The following is an 18,650-nucleotide window of genomic DNA, read 5'->3' as shown; positions in this document are numbered from 1 at the left end:
AAAACGTGCTGAAGTTCGTTAAAAGCGAGGAGATTCCCCCAAATGCTGCACTGATTCATGAAGAAATTAGGCCCTCAGGAGCTATTAAGCAGCAACTGAACCTTACAAGGCTCAAACACGTACAATATGACTGCAAAATCCCAGCAATGGTAAAGACACAGGGGAAACCAGCAGTTTAGGAGCAATTGACCCTTTCTTAGGCAGCTGAGGTCCAGATCACCAAGTGGGATTTGGAGATGTTACAGCTCTCTCACGTGTCAGAGTGACACGGTAAAGCGCAGCATCACTTATCATGCTACTTCTGCTTCACATAAAGCCATGTGAGAACAGGAGGGTCACGTTCCTGTCTGGCTTCGGGGTCGAGGTCCAGTCCACGACAAGGTGGGAGAAGGAAATAGAATGGGGGGGGTGTTTCTTTTTTTTCTCTTTTATTTTTGTATAAAACAACCCTGTTATTCAACCAGGAACTGATGGGAACGCACAAGAGGGCATGCAAGAGGAGGAGGAGGCAGGTCTGAGCCGCTGAAAACCAAACCAAACTGAAAGGAAACTGCAGAGAGATTAAATAAGGAGCCACAAAATAACGTGGCCCTGGGGAAGGTGGGTGCAGGCAAGGCAACAGGGCGAGCATGCAGACTGAAATGAGAGCAAAACGGAGGTCTTTGTGACGAGCAAAATGGGGCTCCAAACCAAAATGCCAGTGTCTGTGTTCGTGTGTGTCTGTGTGTGTGTGTGTGTGTGTGAGGAGGAGGAGGGAGAGAAAAGGGGGGATAAAGAGGAAGGGGCAGAGAGAACAAGCAGGAAAACAAGCGTACATACGTGAGCTCGAAGGCTTTCAGGAAACAGCAAGGTCATAGGGATTTAATACTTGGCATGAGCATCAGCCTAGGTTTAAAAACACAAAAAGACAGGCTGACAAGTATTAGTGACCTCTGGGGAGAGCACAACGTTGAGTAATGTGTGTGGATCAAGTGTGAGAGCTGCAAACGCAGAGCCCAGTCCAGCTGCTGTACCACTGCTCCCGGGGGGGGCTTGGGCACCCCCCTTCCGATGGGACTACCTGTGGGATTAGCACTAAAGGCACTGTGTGAAATGTACTGATGGAGCAGTGCGTACATTCAGATGGACCGAGGGACGAGGGGGGACAGAAGACAAGAGACCAGCACATGCCTGGGGACTCTCTGGTTACCCTCTGCACCAGCGGTGCTCTGACTGGGGTGGTGGGAAGTGTTGGTTATGTCTGATGGAGGGGCTGTGCCAAGGTGGCAGGAGAGTGGGGAAGGCTGGGAAGTTAAGTGTGAGCCACAAGTAGCATGCCATGGAAAAAGAGCAAGCGCCTGGATGATGCTGGGATGGAATTTAGGTCTGAATTTGTCAAGTGGGAACTCCAGACAAGACTGGGGTCTGGCTTTCCATGGGTGTGTTTTAACTGCCTGCAGGGTAAACAGACCATTTTGTTTCTCCTTCTGTGACAAGCTCGCCCCGAGGTTCTTGCACCAGCACAAACACCTTTAGGAATCTAAAACATAAGAAAGACAAAAAGAAAAGAGACCGGATTAGAAAGAGGTTGGGGAAAACGGGATCCCTTAAAGAGCAGCACTGCCTGCAGGAGGTTAAAGGAAGTAACAGCATCAAGCATCTACCAGGTTACAAGGGGTTAAGGAAGGCTCCTGAACAAGCAGCACTCAAAGGGTCATCATCCACCCCCAGCCCTTCCTCCAGCCAAGGGATGAGCATCACTGGGACACTGCTCTCCTATGGGAGAAACGCTCAGGAGTGGGACCCTACCAGGATGTTTTAGTTTAACTGGGAAAACAAACCTGCAAGGGAATGCTGTGTCTGTTCAAGGGAGAGCTCCAGAGCCCACGAGTGACACTGAGCAACAGGAGGCTACAACAAGTATTTTGCGTTGAACCCACACTGTCCTCTCCACAACAGGCTGCACAGACCTCTCAGTGCACAAAGTCCATATCAAACAGGTAAGTGAAAGCAGTCTGAGCCTCCAAACCCATCCTTTGTCACACTCTCGTACCCACACTTGTGGCCAAGGGCGAGTTTTCCCTGTGGCCAAGTGAAGCGACAACCCAGAGCGTTATTTGGCCAGAGACACTCCAGTATCCAAGGGAACAGAGGCTGAGTCCAAACTTCCATCACGTTCGAGAGCTGGGGAAGCTCCTGCTCCCCTCTGCACCCACTTCCATGCCAAAAACCCCTCCGAATGTCAGCAAGAAAAAGCGTCCGCAGAGCCACAGCAGAGTATTTTCCCTGGACAGAAACTGCATGTGTGTGGGAAGCAGGTGAAAAGCAGCTCTGGGCCATTTGCTTTCCCTTCATAAAGTTAAATCAATTGCCATTAACCAGAACCTCACAGGAATGAGAAAATACAATGTTTATTAGCAGACAGCACAGCACATGGAGCTATGGAGAGATGCCTGACAGAGGATGACTCTTTGAGAACAGAAACAAACCCACCACAACACTGGCCACAGCGAACAGACCTTAATGACACAAATCCAACCAGTTGAAGGCAGCTGAGTAACCAAAACACATCAAGGTGAGAGGGATGAGCAGTTATCAAACAGCAGCCAGGTTAAACAGAGAAACAGCCTATAAACCCATTTATATTATACATATATAAAAGGATAAAAACAATTCAAGTAACTTTAGTTTAAGTTATGTTATATACATCTGTTTTATATATCCTGGGGGAACTAAGGGCAAGTATTTAACAGGAGGATTTAAAAAAGCCACAGTCCAGTTTATAAGTCCTGTTTCCTAAATAATTTGGCAAGCATTAAATAATCAGAAATATCCTAGATAAAAAGTGCATCAGCGGGGTTAACTTTTACCTATTGATTTATATCAGTCAAGGCTCTGCTTAATGGTTACAGCAAACAAACAGCAGAGCTGCAACACTGAGAATTCCAGAGCCCTCTACAAGGATTTATCTATGGAATTGGAGGTGAGAGGGAACACTCAAGTGGCAAAGGAGCCGAAATGCTCCCAAATCCTGTTAACTGGGAAGCTGAACTTCACGGAACAGCCTCCATTACTTACATGTCACCCAAAGAACCAGGCTTTCTGGCAGTAAGGGAACATGGCATTTCTTGGGAGCAATGTAGCTTACATAAAACTGGTTGTTCCATACAACTCCTTTTGTATATCCTGTTATTTCACAACATCCCTCAGTGACAGAGGGTTTTGTTCCCAAGAAGATCGTGAGGTACCATCTTCAATAACAGCATGGTCAGTCTTGAGCAGAAAGGTGCAACTAGTTTCTGTGTTCAGTTGCCAGCACCAGGTACCTGACAGGTAGGGCCCGAAAAGCCCTGCAAGGAGCTACACTATGTGTGCAGGGGGGGAGTTCTCTTCCTCATCCCCTAGCAGTGAGAGGCCCCAAAACATCCAATAGATCCGATTCCTAGTCTGCATGGGTTTTAGCATCCATAAGCTTCCTGCAGGCATCACAGAATGAACTGGGTGGCTCATTTCTAACAGGAAGGACAACAGTAATGCTGTTTGCAACTAAATGGATGCACAATCAGGCCAGTGCTTTCATCGGCTGTGGTGCACAGCTGGATTTCAAGAGGTGAACTTATACATGCATCAGCTGAGTGGACGGTACCTAACAGAGTCTTTCATTGAAGGAGATACGATATGTGCATTCATCTCTTGTAAAGAAAACCTTCTGACACAGAGCTCTTAAGACACCAGTAGCAGCAAACCAGTGGGGTAAGAGGTGAACGGGCCTATGAAACCTACTCAGATTTTCTCAAGTGATTTGTACACATCTGGAAGAAAAAAAAGAAGGCAGAACAAGACAGATATTACAGATGTTACTGTTGGGTTTGTGATGGGGTTTGCTAACACCCTGTGCGTGGAGGTGTCTGTGTGAACCTTACGAACAGCCCTAGCGCTTGGCTGCTGTGATGGCTGTGATCAGGAGGTGACTGCAGCACTTACCTGTCTGCTCATCCAAGGGCACGCAGAGCCCCCAGAACAGGCTTTTCACAAAGGATTTAGCAGGTTTTTGGGCAGAGCTGCCTCTGGCTCATGGCACCGCCACAACCTCATACACCTGAGCCAGAGCTGATTCTGTCGCTGAAAGAGTCACTGACGTACTCGGAGCTGGTGTGAGTGCTCCCACCCTGCACCCAGCCAACCTGGAGGAGCATCAGCTGCTCAAGCTTCTTTGCAAGAAGAGGAAAGAGCTGCTAAACTTTGTAACTGTTTTAGTATTTACGGTGTCACTTTCAGAATGTCATTATGTCTGCTGCAGGGACTGAATAAAGTCCCTTCAACTAACAAGTTTGTCTTTTCAACACAGCAGCACTTCCCCCAAATCTTTATCCTGCTATTGGGACCCTTTCTGCAAAGGTAAATAACATAGTTCCTTTACGTTAGATATTCACAGATAGGTTTGGGTTTGGTCCTGAAGTGGCTGCAACTGAACCACCCTTCACTCCCAGCACACACTGCAGTTCTACCATCATTCAGCACCATCCTGTAACTTACATCATACCATTAATGCACTGACACGAACTGCTGGCTGCTGTTGCCAGAACCACTCCTGCAGCGGCCTCTCCAGAAGGGTAAATCAAAGAGAGAGACGCTTTGCTTCGCTTCCCACCCAACCTGCTGCTCTGCTCGTAAACGGGTGACTTGCTGATGGGCTCCACTGATGGGAACCACGCTGCGCATCGCGGGGCAGGAGAGCCATGCTCCTCATGTGAAACAGATTCAGATGCCGCGCTAGCTTGGCTGATTCACGCAGCCTGCACTGCTGAACAACAACGTAATAGTGCTGTCGAAAACAGCATTCCCAGCAGCATAATAAGGATGCTGATTTCAAGTATTGCCACACACAAAGCAGCCAATCTCCACAGGAGAGAATACCAGAATAAGGGATGGGATCTCCCATTCTGCACTTTCTGCCTTGCTCAAATATGTGTACGATCTGCGTTCCTCTTTCAAAGGTTAATAAAATCAACAGAGGGGCTGAGCTGTTTGCACTCTTCTGCATCTCAACTGACCCTGTATTTGCCAAAACAAACACAAACCTACTGTATTACGGCAAAATAAAGCAAGAGCCCAGACTTTCATCTGCAGCAGACAAGGCACTGCACTGCTTAATACTGAGTCCAAGACAGTGAACTGATCAAACTATAGTGTTTGTTTACAGAGACAGTCCTACTCCTCAGTTCCTACTGTCCGTAAATCCCAATGGGAATGGTTCAGTTTTCTTTTGAATTGGATGAGGCAGCTTCTTTCACACCAAGAGCTCCAAGGTCCAGGAAAAACAACAATTATCTGAAGGATTACGTGACTTAAAAAAGCTGCAGATTATTTAAGAGTGAACTTCAAACACATCCTGATTTGAAGCAGGACTGAAATCTTTGATTTCTTGGTGTATTACATTACCAGCTATAGATTTGTAGGATATAATCCAGCCAGGATTCCCCTGTAGCACTGCTTGCTTACACAATACGCCTATCTGTGAGGAGTTAATGGCAATAAAGAAACAGAAGACTGAGGAGCCAAAACATTGAATGTCTCCACTGATCTTGTGTGAGCAAAAGATAAAGTTATGCTTATCTGAAACAGCAAATGCATCTTCTGAAATGTATCAAGGTAGGAAAGATTAGAGGACCTTTCTTCATGTTTTACTTATTTATCAAGGACCAGAGTGCTGTGTAGGCAGGTTCTGGCAAAATCTCTGCTTCTCCTTCCAAACACAAACTAAATGATGACCAGGTTTAATCCAAAAGGTCCACAGAGCACACTGCACTCTGAAAAGCTACCACACTGTGACACAAAACAGCAGTCAAAATACTTCCTATATAACACTCCACTGAATCCTTTTGGGGCAAACAGCTGACTTGTGAATGTGTAATGTGTCTGAGATGCCACCTGGGTATCTGAGGAGAGCCTGTGTTATCCCAAATGGCTTTGTTTCCTGCACTAAGTTGACCGTGCAATGGCAGTGGCAATTGACCAAGCACTGTCTAGTAGAGGCTGCAGTTCCCTCTATTGACAGTCTACCACACAACCCTTTCTGAGCAATGAAAAGCACATTTTGCAGTACAGCAAGCCATATTAGTCCATGTACAAAATAATGCACTTTGTGGCATTGTACAGACTTTTAAAAGGCTCTATCTGCAACACAGAGCAGTTTCAGGGCTGGGTATCTCTGTGAAAGCAAATAAAGTAGTAATAATAATAGTATTAAATATAAGTCATAGCACCTTTGGCATTTTTGTCCAAATAGACTTCAACATATGACGTAGGGACATAGCCCTCCTCATCTTCGTTCCTTCGGATTCGTGTCCATCCATCACCTTTGTCTTCTTCTATTACGTACAGCATTTCTCCTTCTGCTACAGAAATTGTTCCTTCATTCTGACCTGAAAAACAACAACATGGAGTTTAGGGTCTCCTGCACAATGGGAACCACAGATGTGGTGGCTGCTCAGGCCATTCATGGACCATGTGCTGATGCAACCTCTGCTTGCATGACAAGCAGCAAGAACAGGAGCACATGATTCTGGCGAGTACACAAAGAATCAAATGAATGTGGTCCTGACATCGGAGTTTGGGTTCTTTTTCTTCAGAGTCCCTATGCAACAGAAGACAAATCACTGTCTTAGTGCCTCTGTGCAAAACAAAGCCATGCCAGAGCCTCACTTGCCCTTTCTTTGTCTATTTAAGCACTGCAGAAGTTAAATGAATGTTTTCAACTTGTCCTTGGCATGTGAATTAACTGAAACACTAAGTGAGTGAGAGTAAAGTTTGAGTGATACCTTCAAATGTATAGAGCGCTTTACATGTTCCTATGGTGGGTAGTGGTTCTTCATCGTCAAATTCATCGTCAAAATCCGTTGCAGGTACTTTCATCTCAGTCTCCTGACTTTGCTCTTCTGTGTAACTGCCATCTGGGCTGCTCAAGAGAGGAAAATACACAGCAACTATAGCAACCAATCCCAGGAGGAGAGAGAATGACTCAGTTACCTTACACTTAAGGCAAGGTGAGCAGCTGGAGCAGCTTGGCAAGTCCAAAGCATGCTCAGAACTGGCTGTAGCAGCTCTCAAAGTGATGGGTGACACCACTCACTTTTCTCATCAAAAGCTGTAAAATAATGCATCTCACTCGCCTTCACAGCAGAGAGTGGAGGGGCTATTGCACGTTTTGTCATAGTCAGAAAGCAGCTCTTAAAGCTGGAATGCTGCACATGCTAAAATCAGTATGCAGATCACCTCATGGAGTGCCTGCATTTAGTCTGGTTACAGACTAATCACAGCATCACAGCACAGTCTGGGTTAGAAGGGACCTTAAAGATCATCACATTCCATCATCTGAGGTTCGGAACACTGCAGAGCTGCAGTTTTCCTGATGAATAAGCTCAGGGAAGCGGATGCAGTTGTGAGCCTGAAGAGCTCTGTACAGATACTGTACCTCTCCCGGTCCTGTGCACAGCTGTTCACTGCTGAGGGGTTCTGGGCTTCATAGAGTCCGCTCTGGCGCCGGGCCTCACTGCGCATGGACAGCCTGCCCTCCACCTCTGCCAGCCAGCCCTGCCAGGGGAGAGTGGTCCCATGTACCCATCAGTGCTTCAACTTGCAAAGGGATGTACGTTGCTTTTACTTTGCTGTATCATATCTGACATTCAGAGTATAGAACTAAAACCAGTCTGTGAGCATGTCTGAGCTTTCCTTTGGGTTACAGTCATGGGGGAATAGATTCTGTACATGAAGTGCACACTGAATCTATTGGTCTCGCCAAACTTACTGAAAACTTAATTCTTTTTTGACACTGGGTGCTGAAAACACCCAAGAGAAGCAGTTAACAACAGCTGTTGGGAGTCACAATCTGCTGCTGTAGTCACAGTTAAGATGTGTGATAGCTTATAGCGGTCTCAATAGCACCAGAAACAAAGCAATCTCACTGACTGCTGAGTGCAAGAGGGCTAAAGCTGGGGAGAGTGAAAGAGCCAGATTTTCAAATGGGTAGGAAAGCAATGGATAGTAAAGGCAACAACCATAAGAAACATCTAATATTCATGGATTGTATCTATTTATGTACATAGTGTCTTTTCTCAGACCTATAATTCTTCTTGTGTAATTATAACGGCTTCACATATTCCAACTACTCCTTATGCTCTTGAGATTTTGTATCTCCAAGAAGCTTCCTGTTAATGGCAGACTACTCCTTAGAACATATTTCATCTGCTGACTTCTGTCTTGCTCTTGGACTATAAATGGTGCTTTGCACTTATGTTCCTCTGATTTTCCACAGACATCTGTAACATGATGCTTCCCATTATTTAATTAATTAAGCATCCGAACCCCTCTGGGCAGTCCAGAGAGCACTACATTTACTCTTAACCCTCCACTTAACATGAGTTGGTTTCTCTGGCAAATTAAACAGCAGGACTGCTGGCTGACAGTCACAAGAGATGGTGTACATTCATGTTACGCAAACAGGCTCGAAGATCTCAATTAATCCAAGTGCTTAAGCAGCACTTACCCATGCATAGTAAGAAAACTCAGCCACACATCTGGAAAAGCACTGAAGCATCAGCTTAGAACTCAGCATAAGCTGAGCTGCTTTTCACTGAGAAGTCTCTTCCCATACCTCAAACTTCTGAACTTCCAAGCGTAACTTCTCAATGTTCTGTCCAAGCTCTGCCAGCCTGTGGTCCACACTCGCTGCATCTCCCATCTGTGGGTTCTTGATATACACATCTTTCATTTTCGTTAAGGCATCTCTGAGAGACAGAAGGAAAATAAAACACGGATGTGTTAGTGCAGCTGGGGACAAATGAAAGGGTAATGAACTGCCTCTTCTTTAGTCTGTGGTTCAAGCCTAATCGGTTACAAATATAACTGAGAATATCCACACAAGGGCTTCTGCCCTGTGTAGAACCAGCCTTTAAAGAAATAACAGTAAAATCACTGCCAGAGAGAATTCATTGTCGGAGATGGAAAAAAGTGAGTGACACCTTTACCTACAGAGTAACCTGACACAGACACTCCACACAAGCCAAACTCTTCAAGCTCCTACATTCAAAGGAGCTCCTTGCTCTGTAGGCAGCTGAGGAGTGTGGGGCTACACAGGAGATGTGCTGTGTTGGTACAAGAACAGAGCACATTTAGACCAAATGACTCAAGCTTCAAGTGCCCCACTTGAAGAATCCTAATAGAAAAATGACTGAATTCTTGGACAGTGGCCTTTTGCAAGGCAAAAAGAGGGCTCTGGAGTTGATTTTTAACCTGACATGTTCTTTTATTCACCACTACAGTATCCATTTGCTAACCCTGGGGAAGAAAAATAATATAAAACAAACCTCCCCTCACATAACCATTGCAACCAGTGACAGCTTCAACTTTCTAGATGATTACTACCCCAGTTTTGGGGGCACAGACAAACAGTTGCATCATTATTCTTCATCATGGGCTGAAATCCAGTTGAGAAACTGGGACAAAGGGCTGGACGTGGACATATTAGTAATAAGAATGGAGTGCTGAGCAGAAATTCTCACCCTGCCTGTTGTAGTTTGTCTTTTGCAAAGTCTCTTTAGTGAGATATCCATTTCACACTGCTTAAAATGAAGCTAAATCCAGATGGTTTGTATTTGTCACTGCGCTGTGACAGATGGACCTTAAGCCACATAATATGACCCTGCATCCTGTTAAGTTATACAGCGTTTATACTAGACTCTTTCTGGGGGCTGTGTCTCATATCAACCCACATGCCAAATGCCTGGGGTTTCAGAGATGGTAATTTTCAGGCTTGCTATGATAGATGTGGTACCATAAGGCCAGGATTAATGTAGTAGATGCCTTCATGAAGTCCTTTAGGAAGCCTGCAGAGCTCTTGCTGACAGCAGCATGTTGCCTTTGACCTGAATCAAGCTCAGGAAAAAAGTTATCTGCATGATGATGAACATTTTGGAACTTAGAGAAGGGTGGACTTACAATTACTGGCCCAGCTATTCAGCTTCCCTCTAGGCATTAGATGGGGGGAGAAAGGTTAATGGAAGTCCCACGACTCAAGTTAGCTATTTCTGTGTTATCCAGTTTCCCACCAAACTCCTGACAATTGCAATCCTGTGCCTGCCTTTGCTTTGTGTGTATAGAAAATGGGGAAAAGTGTGGGTGGCAACGAAATAGGACTGCTCTGTGGCTGGAGTCCTAAGGGACAATATTGCAAGTATACGAATCATGATTATTACTATTTTAACTCTTATTTAACTGCTGGTGCTGCTTCCTCAATCATCTACTATCTTTATTTTAAATAACTTCCTTCTGCTCTGATTTCATATCCAGTTTTAATGTTGATTTACCTCAGAATCAACACAGAGCAGAAAGGAAAATCTGTACCGAGACCAATACAAGATACCACAGGGGGAAAAAGACAACGGAGTAAGAAAACACATAACCACATGCAGTTTTCCCTTCTTTTTTATGATATAAAGCATAAAGAAGAAAGCCTGGCTTAATATGCAAAATAAACAGGTTCTTCAAAGCAAGCTATCAGAAAAGGTAAGTCCATCTGTACAAATGCAGAAGAGTATTAAGGGACAGACTAATACAAGAGAGATTAAGTCCTGAAATCATTCAAGGAAGGAAAGTTCTGTCTCTTTGCAAACATAACACGCTGAATCCTTAATGCAACTGCAGAATGTGAACAAACACAAAGCAACAAATACAGGCTGCCAGAATCAAGATAAAGATGTGTGACTAAAATAGCCTTATTCTCAACCAGAATGATAAATGCAGCCTTGTAGCAAAAGCATCCACAAAAGCACAGGAGTCATTATCTTCCTGCTTCCAGGAAATCTAAGCTACAGATCGGAGAGTCTCAAGATACACATGAATCAATCAGCACTTCTGACAATGTGAACATGCTCCTAATAGCCCCCCTCACTGGGATCTCCCCATGCCCATCATACACTAATAGCTCACATCAAGAAACAAACAAAGTGTATCCAACAGCGATCTTTGTCTGGATCAGGATTAAATCGCTGCTCTCCTGTGAAAGCTGAGGGAAGCAGCTCCAGAAAGAAGGAAAAACTGTCTCCAATTGCTATGCTTGTATCATTCCCATCCTTACACAAGGATCTTCTCACGATTCCAAGGGCAGGATGTGCATTACACTGAGGCTGGAGAATGGAATACTCAGCAAGCCAGCTTTTGTCCCAGCTCTGACCTACATCAGCCAAAATTAAATAACTGGTTTCAGCATCTGAGTTGCAGAGAGCCCTGCAGCTCTTGGGTGTTTTTAGCCATATGTAAACTGGTGGCTCCTTCCTTGGAAGAGCACGTGAAACAAACATAGAACCCTGTTCTTATTTGCAGTTTCTTGCCTTTTACTTGTTTCTGTTCTATAAGACTTAACTCATTCCATTTCTCATCAGAGGGGTTTTTGATGTACCTTTGATCCATCTCCTTCTGAATGTCTCTGTTTAGCTCATCGACTTTTTGCTGAAGCTTCTTTCTTCTTTGCTCAGGTGGGAGATTGCTGAAGTCTTCCGGCCCTGCTCCCTGCACAAAGTGGAATGGGGTGGGGGAAATAGAAGGGGAAAAGAGAGAATCAAAGCCTGAAAGAATCCTTCAGGATTGCATTTTGAAAGCAGCTCACAAAAATCTGTGCAAAACCACAATGGTCTGAAGCATTGTTATCACTTGTACTGAGAGTCATCCATCCCTGCATAGTATCCGGATGCCTTAGAAATAATCCCAGAACCATATCCCACCTCCATACCAAATAGCTAAAGGGAGATCACCAACAAAGAATGCCAGAATTCACCAGCAAAGCTGAGAAACTCTTTTTATCCATAGTTATTATCAAGTTTTATTGAAGAGTTCCATTCCCACAGAAAGCTGATCTTTCCTGCTTTCCTCCCCTCTGCCACAGACAGGACTCCCATAAAGGCAGTTGCCAGCTTTCACTGCTGTGTCACAGTCACATCTCTCATGTACACCCTAATTGATGGCTTGCTCTACACAGTCTGAGTGTTGGTTCAATACAGTTAATTTCTGCCAGAGCCCTCCTGACCACACTAAGATAACAGAAGCACTTCCTCTGGGATTCTACAATTTAAAAACATGCTGCTTACTTTCCAGGATCCACCTTCCATGTCAAAGTCTCTCAATTTCTCCTCTCTCACTGGTACTAGTATAGAAATGAGGAGTTATATCAAAGCCATAGAATCAACCCACTTAAAATCATAACCGAAGAAAAAAAAAGATCTTAAGACCACAGCAGTTACCTTGGTGTGGTTCTGCTTGAAAACCCTTTTTCTGCCTTCAAAATGCTATGCCTCTTCTTGATTGCCTCGATTTGATCCAGCACAGAGATGACACATAAAATACATCCATACCATTTTCCTCAAAGTACCACTTATTTTTGTCTTGCAAGAAGGCAAGGAGGATCGTTCACTGTGCTGAACGAGGGGGATGCTGGGCTATACTGAACACACATCAACACCAACCACTTGCACCATGAGGGAATGAGGTTCTTGTACACAGACTTGTACAGGTTTTTCTTGTTTTGATTTCTGCTCATTCCATCTCCCATTTCTAAAGGGGAAAAATGGCCTACGGCAGAAAGAAGAGCAAACCCATAAAAGCTGAGTAAATTCAGTGGCCCATCAGCTTGCTGAAAGCTTGTGAGCAGCGTTGGCGACATTAGTCTTACTGAAGTACCAAATCTCTCTCAGGGGAGCATGATGTAGTGGACACAGTGCCACTGAAGCTGCCCATCAGACCCTTTCAGCTCTGCATTCAATGTGCTCCCAGACACAGTTCTCTTTCTTCTGCAACTACAGAACAAGCTGTTTAGAAAGCGTGTGGGTGCCAGAGGGATGGAGGACAACTACACACGGGTCATCTCCTCCTCTGGTCTAGCCGTTCATAACTAACAGAACAGGCCTAATGAAATTGCTGCTTATTGATTTTCAGTTGAAGGTGGCCTTTCAGTTAAAATTAAGCCTTGGCCACCTGTATAAAGCTACACTTAAAATGCCATTTATAAGACAACGAGAAAGCAAATTTAAGACAAATGAAGGAAACAACTGTGGAAGTTACACTGATTCTGAAACTTCAGCCACATGAAGTCCTAGCAGTGCTTACATTACTTGTTGTGCCTGGTACCAGAGATCTGTTTTCATCCATTCTTTAATGATAACATTTTGCATGTCACATTGGATATGAGAATGATTCAGCATCTTTTGCAGACTGAAGCCATGCGTATCTTTTTAAGACAAAGCATCTGGAGGTGGGTTTGTATATGAAAAAGCAGCAGAAGAAAGACTGTAACAGTCTCAATTCTAAGCAGAAGAGACATATGCTTGGAAAATATCCCCACTTATACATTATGAGAATGCAAGAGATGTACCCAAACAGATGTGGAAAAGCATCTTATTTGATTCTTCAACTTCATTCAAAAGCCCTGCACTGGATTAAATTCAGTATCTTTGCTCACAATGCTTCAGACCAAAGCATTAGTGTTGCATAGAAGTGCATGCCCCAGAGAAGGAGGTGATCTCACTCAGACTTTATTCCATGCTTGATAACAGAATCTATAGTTCCTCCCCCAAAAGGCAGAGTCAAGGAGTAAATATTGCACATGCTGGGAACATTCCATGCTCTCAAGCAAAACTACACCTGGGCTGCCTCTCTGGTGAACACTGCCTATGTTTCCAGAAATGCTTCAACACTGAGGTGGAGGGAAATCTGTGCTATTGTTGATGTGCTATCATAGGACCAGGAGAGCCAGTCTCAATAGATTTCCTAGCCTAATCCTGGGATTTAGGATGCAATTGTTACAAGATGAAGGACTGTGAAAAGAGAGGCCATGCCAGGACCAGATTCCAGGCTGAAGCTATGCATGGGGAGAACACAAGGTTTATCAGCCCCAGGTTTGGCTCTTGCACAGCTAGGATCCAAGAGGAGATCACAAGGGAAGCAGATTTCCTCTGTCTGAGGCACACGTTGGTCTCATCCCTGGCTGCGTGTCTCTTATTTGTGCAGTTCTTGGGGAAAGCCAGGTCAGCCATTTATTTGGGGATTATTTATTCCTATATAAAAGCTTAGCTCAGATACCCAACACACCAGCACTGTGACCAGAACACAGCAAATGGAACCCCCTGGTATAAATACGTTGTACTACTAGGGCAGTGGCTTGGCAACAGCCAAAAGAACAAGTCTTGGCAGTGAGCTGGACATTTCCATCGTTCCTCAGACCTACCACACATCTTCAGTGAGAAGCAACATGGCTATTCAAGCTCAAGCAAGTCATTGTGTTGACAGAGCAGCAGCAGGACCTGAACCTCCAGAGCTACATACATGGCCTACATGTTTCCTCAAAATAAGCTGCTACGAACAGAGCAGGTCCACAATGATGCATTCAAGAACATGTAAGCAAGGGGAAGTGGGCACCTAAAGGCACTAAGTGGTGAGGAATAAGCAAACTTTCAAGCTAAGGCAGTTAAGGCATTACTGCAGATATCCTGAAGCTCTCCAAAACTGCAACTAGCGGCTCCTGCATGCTTGCATGAAGGGAGTCAGCAAACCAGTCACATTCTCTTTGTGGCTGCCTTCTCAGAGGGCAAGGGAATGTAGACCAGCTGTCAGGACCCTATCAGTGTGGCGTATCTAAGCAATGCAGTACCTTTTGTATGAAGTTCAGCACATAATTTGCTTTCCCAAATATGCCCACCCCTTCCCTTTCCAACTCAGTAATGTGTTATCTTACCGTAGTTCACAGAAACTTTCCCAGCTGCATCCAAGATAGAATTTAGGATTCATACTTATATACATATATGTATCTCCATTTGTGAATTCAAATCAGTCTGAGTTAACCTTGTTGGTTAAGGTTTACAGAACTTTAATTAATATCATTATTAGTTATTCTGAAGGACTACATAGGGCTGTAAAATGTAGGTGGTAATAATGTGGATTTCCAGTAATACCTGGACATGGAAAGCAAACTTTGCAGCTCTGTTACACAAAGACATGCATTTCTCTCTGGAAAAGCTCCAGCAAGCACAGAGACCTTTGTGTGTTATTTTCCTTTAAACGTTTTAATGTGTGCTTATACAGTAACAGAATCACTTGATCCTGGGTTTCTACATTTTCAGAGCCCTAGATTATAAAAGTGAAAACTAAACTATGTATTAGAGTTAATTTTTAGCAGCTTATTAGAAAGACTGAATTCTGATCACCTCTATTAGGCTCCAGACCTGCGTATTCAAATTTATCTGATAAATATCCAAACAAAAAAAAGGCAAACACAAAGAAGAAACAAATTTCACAGTTAATTTCAGTGTCATGTCACATTGTGGCACAATGCACATTAGAACATACACAGAAAATGGTGATTAAAACACAGGACAGGCATGCTGTAAATGTGCTTACCAGCTTGAGAGAAAGCTTCATGTAAAAATTGGAGAGATAACAGGGTAGGGGGGGAGAAAGAGAAAAAAACAACAATGCATCAGTAGAAGAGGAACTTTTTCAGACTGACGTTACAATAAAATGACACATAATCCCCTTGCTGTTGGAAGGCAAAATGGGTAACACTAACAGATCTGTGCAAAAGTTCACAAGTGTTATCAGTCAGCTGCCGTTTCCTCGCCAGAAAGAGAAATGGAAAAGCTTTGTACCTCTACACATGTGCTTTAGTAGGTGAAAAACTGGCCTGGATTGATTGCCTCAGCCACAACACAGATTTATGTCATTACGGTGGTAAAGTGGACCTTGCAAATCTATACAACCCACTTTAGATCAAAACTGTGCTGCAATGCAGTCACAAGCATCAGCCACTTTATGCAAGGGCTTAAGAGAAGGGAGATAACACCTAAAAAAGGAAGAGGTAAGGTACATCACTTGGCCTCCAGCAGCAGAAGCACAGTGGCATCTCCAGTGATTTCCTAGCTCTCAGGTCTGTCTGCAAAAGACAACATCCCTGAAACATCCCTGTTGATCCCAGTGCTGTCCAGGCTGTCGTGGTTTTGAACAATTAAAAGCAAATACTCAAACATCCTTTGGCCATACAGTCAGACAAGGTCACAACCAAAGAAGAGGGGAAAAAACCCAAACCTTTTCTCTTTACACCAGGCTCCTTAAATGATATACGTGATCCAATTCTTCAAGAGGTACCACATTTTCTGGTGCAGAGCCAACACATTATCTTCTGGTTGCTCTGGGAATGTAAGGCTAAATAGAAGTGCAAGCTCACAGAGCCTCTGCAGCAGCATGACTGCCTCTGCCATACATCACTTACACATACAGCCCTCAGCAGCAGTGGCCTCACAAATCTGCTGATGTGGGTGAACACATGGAGCTGACCACTGAGGTTACCAAAGCCTCTTCCAGTGCTGCAAGATGTTTTGACAGCTGCAACTCAAAAGGTGTTCCGAGATAGGGACACTAAGAGTGTGCTCCTCTGTTCCATGCCATAGAGCACAAGGTAAGCTGCTGTTCAAGACAGCAAGTCAGACTTTAAAGGCAGAATCAAAACTACAGCCAGCCTCCTCTGGGGATGGTTGTGAAATGCTCGAACGCAAGGAACTTGTAAGTGCATAAAATGCACTTGATTGGCATTAAAGACAGCAGAAATGTAGAAGTTGGAAACTCCCTTTCACTCCAGGCAATGATCTGTGCTGTCAGGCTTCAGAATCTCTTCCCACTCAAGAGCTACCAACAGCTCCTGGGTCTGGTGCTCTCGAACGGTCCGTTTTTAGCAGAAGCACAACTCATTAGGATTGGATTGAAAAATCAATAAAGGTGGCTCCACACCTATAGTGGTTTTGACAGCATGACTGGAGAAATATGCATTTTTAACAAATAACAATTCCCATCAGTTACTGGAATTTGTACAGCAATGATGTCAACCATTTGAGGAAAAGAGACGGCCTTCAAACACTGCATTTGAGCTGGTGTGCTCAGGGGCAACGCAGCGCTTAAACTTCCCTCTGAGGTTCAGTCCATGAGGAAGTAAACACATGATAATAATGACAGGGCACTGAAGAAATCCACTCTCGCAGCTAAGAGGCCATTATAAAAACCAGACAAACCCAAATCATTTGAGAGAATAATCATACATACGGAAGGAGAAAGAATGATCTAAAATAGGCAGCTGAAGAAATTCAGCATCGGCAGCTTTTTAGTTCACGTAATTGCTTTAGCACTCCTGTGAACTTTAGCATAGACATGATCAGCACAAATTGAGATCCTTGTACATATAGACAGACAAGACTCATGGTGCAGAATATTTACCTATGAAGCACTCTATAAAAGGCACAAATGTATGCTACATGCGCTAGTTGCTAAACACTACTCACTCTAAAGGCACTACATTACTGCGAAGAATCATCTGCATCAAGACTATTCTTTTGCTGTAAATTCAGCAAATTTGAAAGGGATTATAGACACTCTATGCCAAATTCTTATGCTGTTAAGTATGACAAAAATAGAGAACTTATTAATAGCATTTCCAAATAGTAACATCAGGGATTGTTATAACCAGTACAAATAACAAAGCAGATCGTAGACTGGAAACAATGAAATGCTGAAATAAGTCATATTCACAGTTTTCCATTTCTGAAGTGTATTTGAATTTTACATGACAGTGATTCAGTTTCTAGAAACAGACAGACGCAGACTGAAAATAAATCTGCGTTAAACACTAAGGAACTACTCTGGCCCATTCTGTTGGGTTTTCACAGCCAGAAACCTCCTCACAGCTCCTGGGAGAACAGGGGTGTTTTTCCCCTGGATGATCAAACAAGTCACATTTCTGCAAAAGGAACAAATCCATTTCAAGCTGTCAATTTAAAACAAGTCTAGCTTAGTCTTGAAGGGAAAAAAATGAGCCTAAGAGCCACAAGCTTCAATAACACATGAGAGAGCATGAAAGCCAGCAAGTCCATGTGTTATTGGACAGTCACGGACACTAACCTCACTTACAGAACACAGGCTGAAATCAACCACTGGACTTCCACACAACCAAGAGGTAATTTTCTTAGTGGGCCTGTAAAAATCTCCCCACGTTCTGCTTTATTCAAGATTTAGAGGTCACACATCTTGATTCCATGAACTATCATCATTAGAGCGTTCAAGGAAGTCCCAAAAGCTCCACAAACAAGGCAGCGTCACTGCACTGCTGTCAATCAGGGGCTGGTTCGTGGTGCTCAACTGCAGTCATGAAATACCTTGGAATAAATGCCTGGAACCTGTTTGTAGTACTTACTCTGAATTGCACAGGTCCAGCTACTTGAATTTTGCCAATTTCAGCATTTCTAGGAATAGCAGACGTATCTTTCCTGCACGTAACACAGTCAAGCTGCCACTTGCTTCTTGCCAAATTCTCCTTTTTATCTTTTACCAAGCGCATTTCCACAGCACACTCTAAGGGCGTTGTAAGTGGGGTTAGCGACTGTGTAGCAACTGTATGGGCTGATCACACCATCCATGGACTTACAACATATTCCCTAGCCTCAATGGCACACGTGGGTGTCCCTAAAGTCCTCTTCATGAGCTCTTTGTGAATATACAAAGACTGTGTCTGCTGGTGAGTCAGCAAGAGAAAACACACATCCGTTACACTGGAGACGAGCACAGCACCTCTGTGTTTACTGCTTCTA

General features: G+C 44.0%; 1 protein-coding gene across 18 annotated transcripts in view; it reads right to left on the bottom strand.

The window, feature by feature from the left end:
* Positions 1-2,374: 2,374 nt before the first annotated feature.
* Positions 2,375-18,650, bottom strand: part of FNBP1 (formin binding protein 1) — a 92,501-nt gene continuing 76,225 nt past the window's right edge. For 4 of the 18 annotated variants that reach the window (XM_061476976.1, XM_061476969.1, XM_061476977.1 and 1 more), the window contains 7 exons: positions 15,421-15,435; positions 11,435-11,544; positions 8,633-8,765; positions 7,454-7,572; positions 6,801-6,940; positions 6,246-6,404; positions 2,375-3,791 (listed from right to left, as the gene is read on the bottom strand). In XM_061476976.1, the coding sequence (XP_061332960.1) occupies positions 3,763-3,791; positions 6,246-6,404; positions 6,801-6,940; positions 7,454-7,572; positions 8,633-8,765; positions 11,435-11,544; positions 15,421-15,435 (705 nt within the window). In that variant the 3' untranslated portion in view covers positions 2,375-3,762. Of the gene's footprint in view, positions 3,792-4,311; positions 6,405-6,800; positions 6,941-7,453; positions 7,573-8,632; positions 8,766-11,434; positions 11,545-15,420; positions 15,436-18,472; positions 18,575-18,650 lie in introns of those variants that run through there. The other 14 variants (XM_061476971.1, XM_061476979.1, XM_061476983.1 and 11 more) reach the window with 7 other exon arrangements.

This window comes from Pezoporus flaviventris, unplaced genomic scaffold, assembly GCF_033815535.1.
Source record: "Pezoporus flaviventris isolate CSIRO_AGI_PZ_B2104156 unplaced genomic scaffold, CSIRO_AGI_Pfla_v1 ptg000097l, whole genome shotgun sequence".
NCBI lineage: Eukaryota > Metazoa > Chordata > Aves > Psittaciformes > Psittacidae > Pezoporus > Pezoporus flaviventris.
This window is presented reverse-complemented; position numbering and strand designations above follow the sequence as displayed.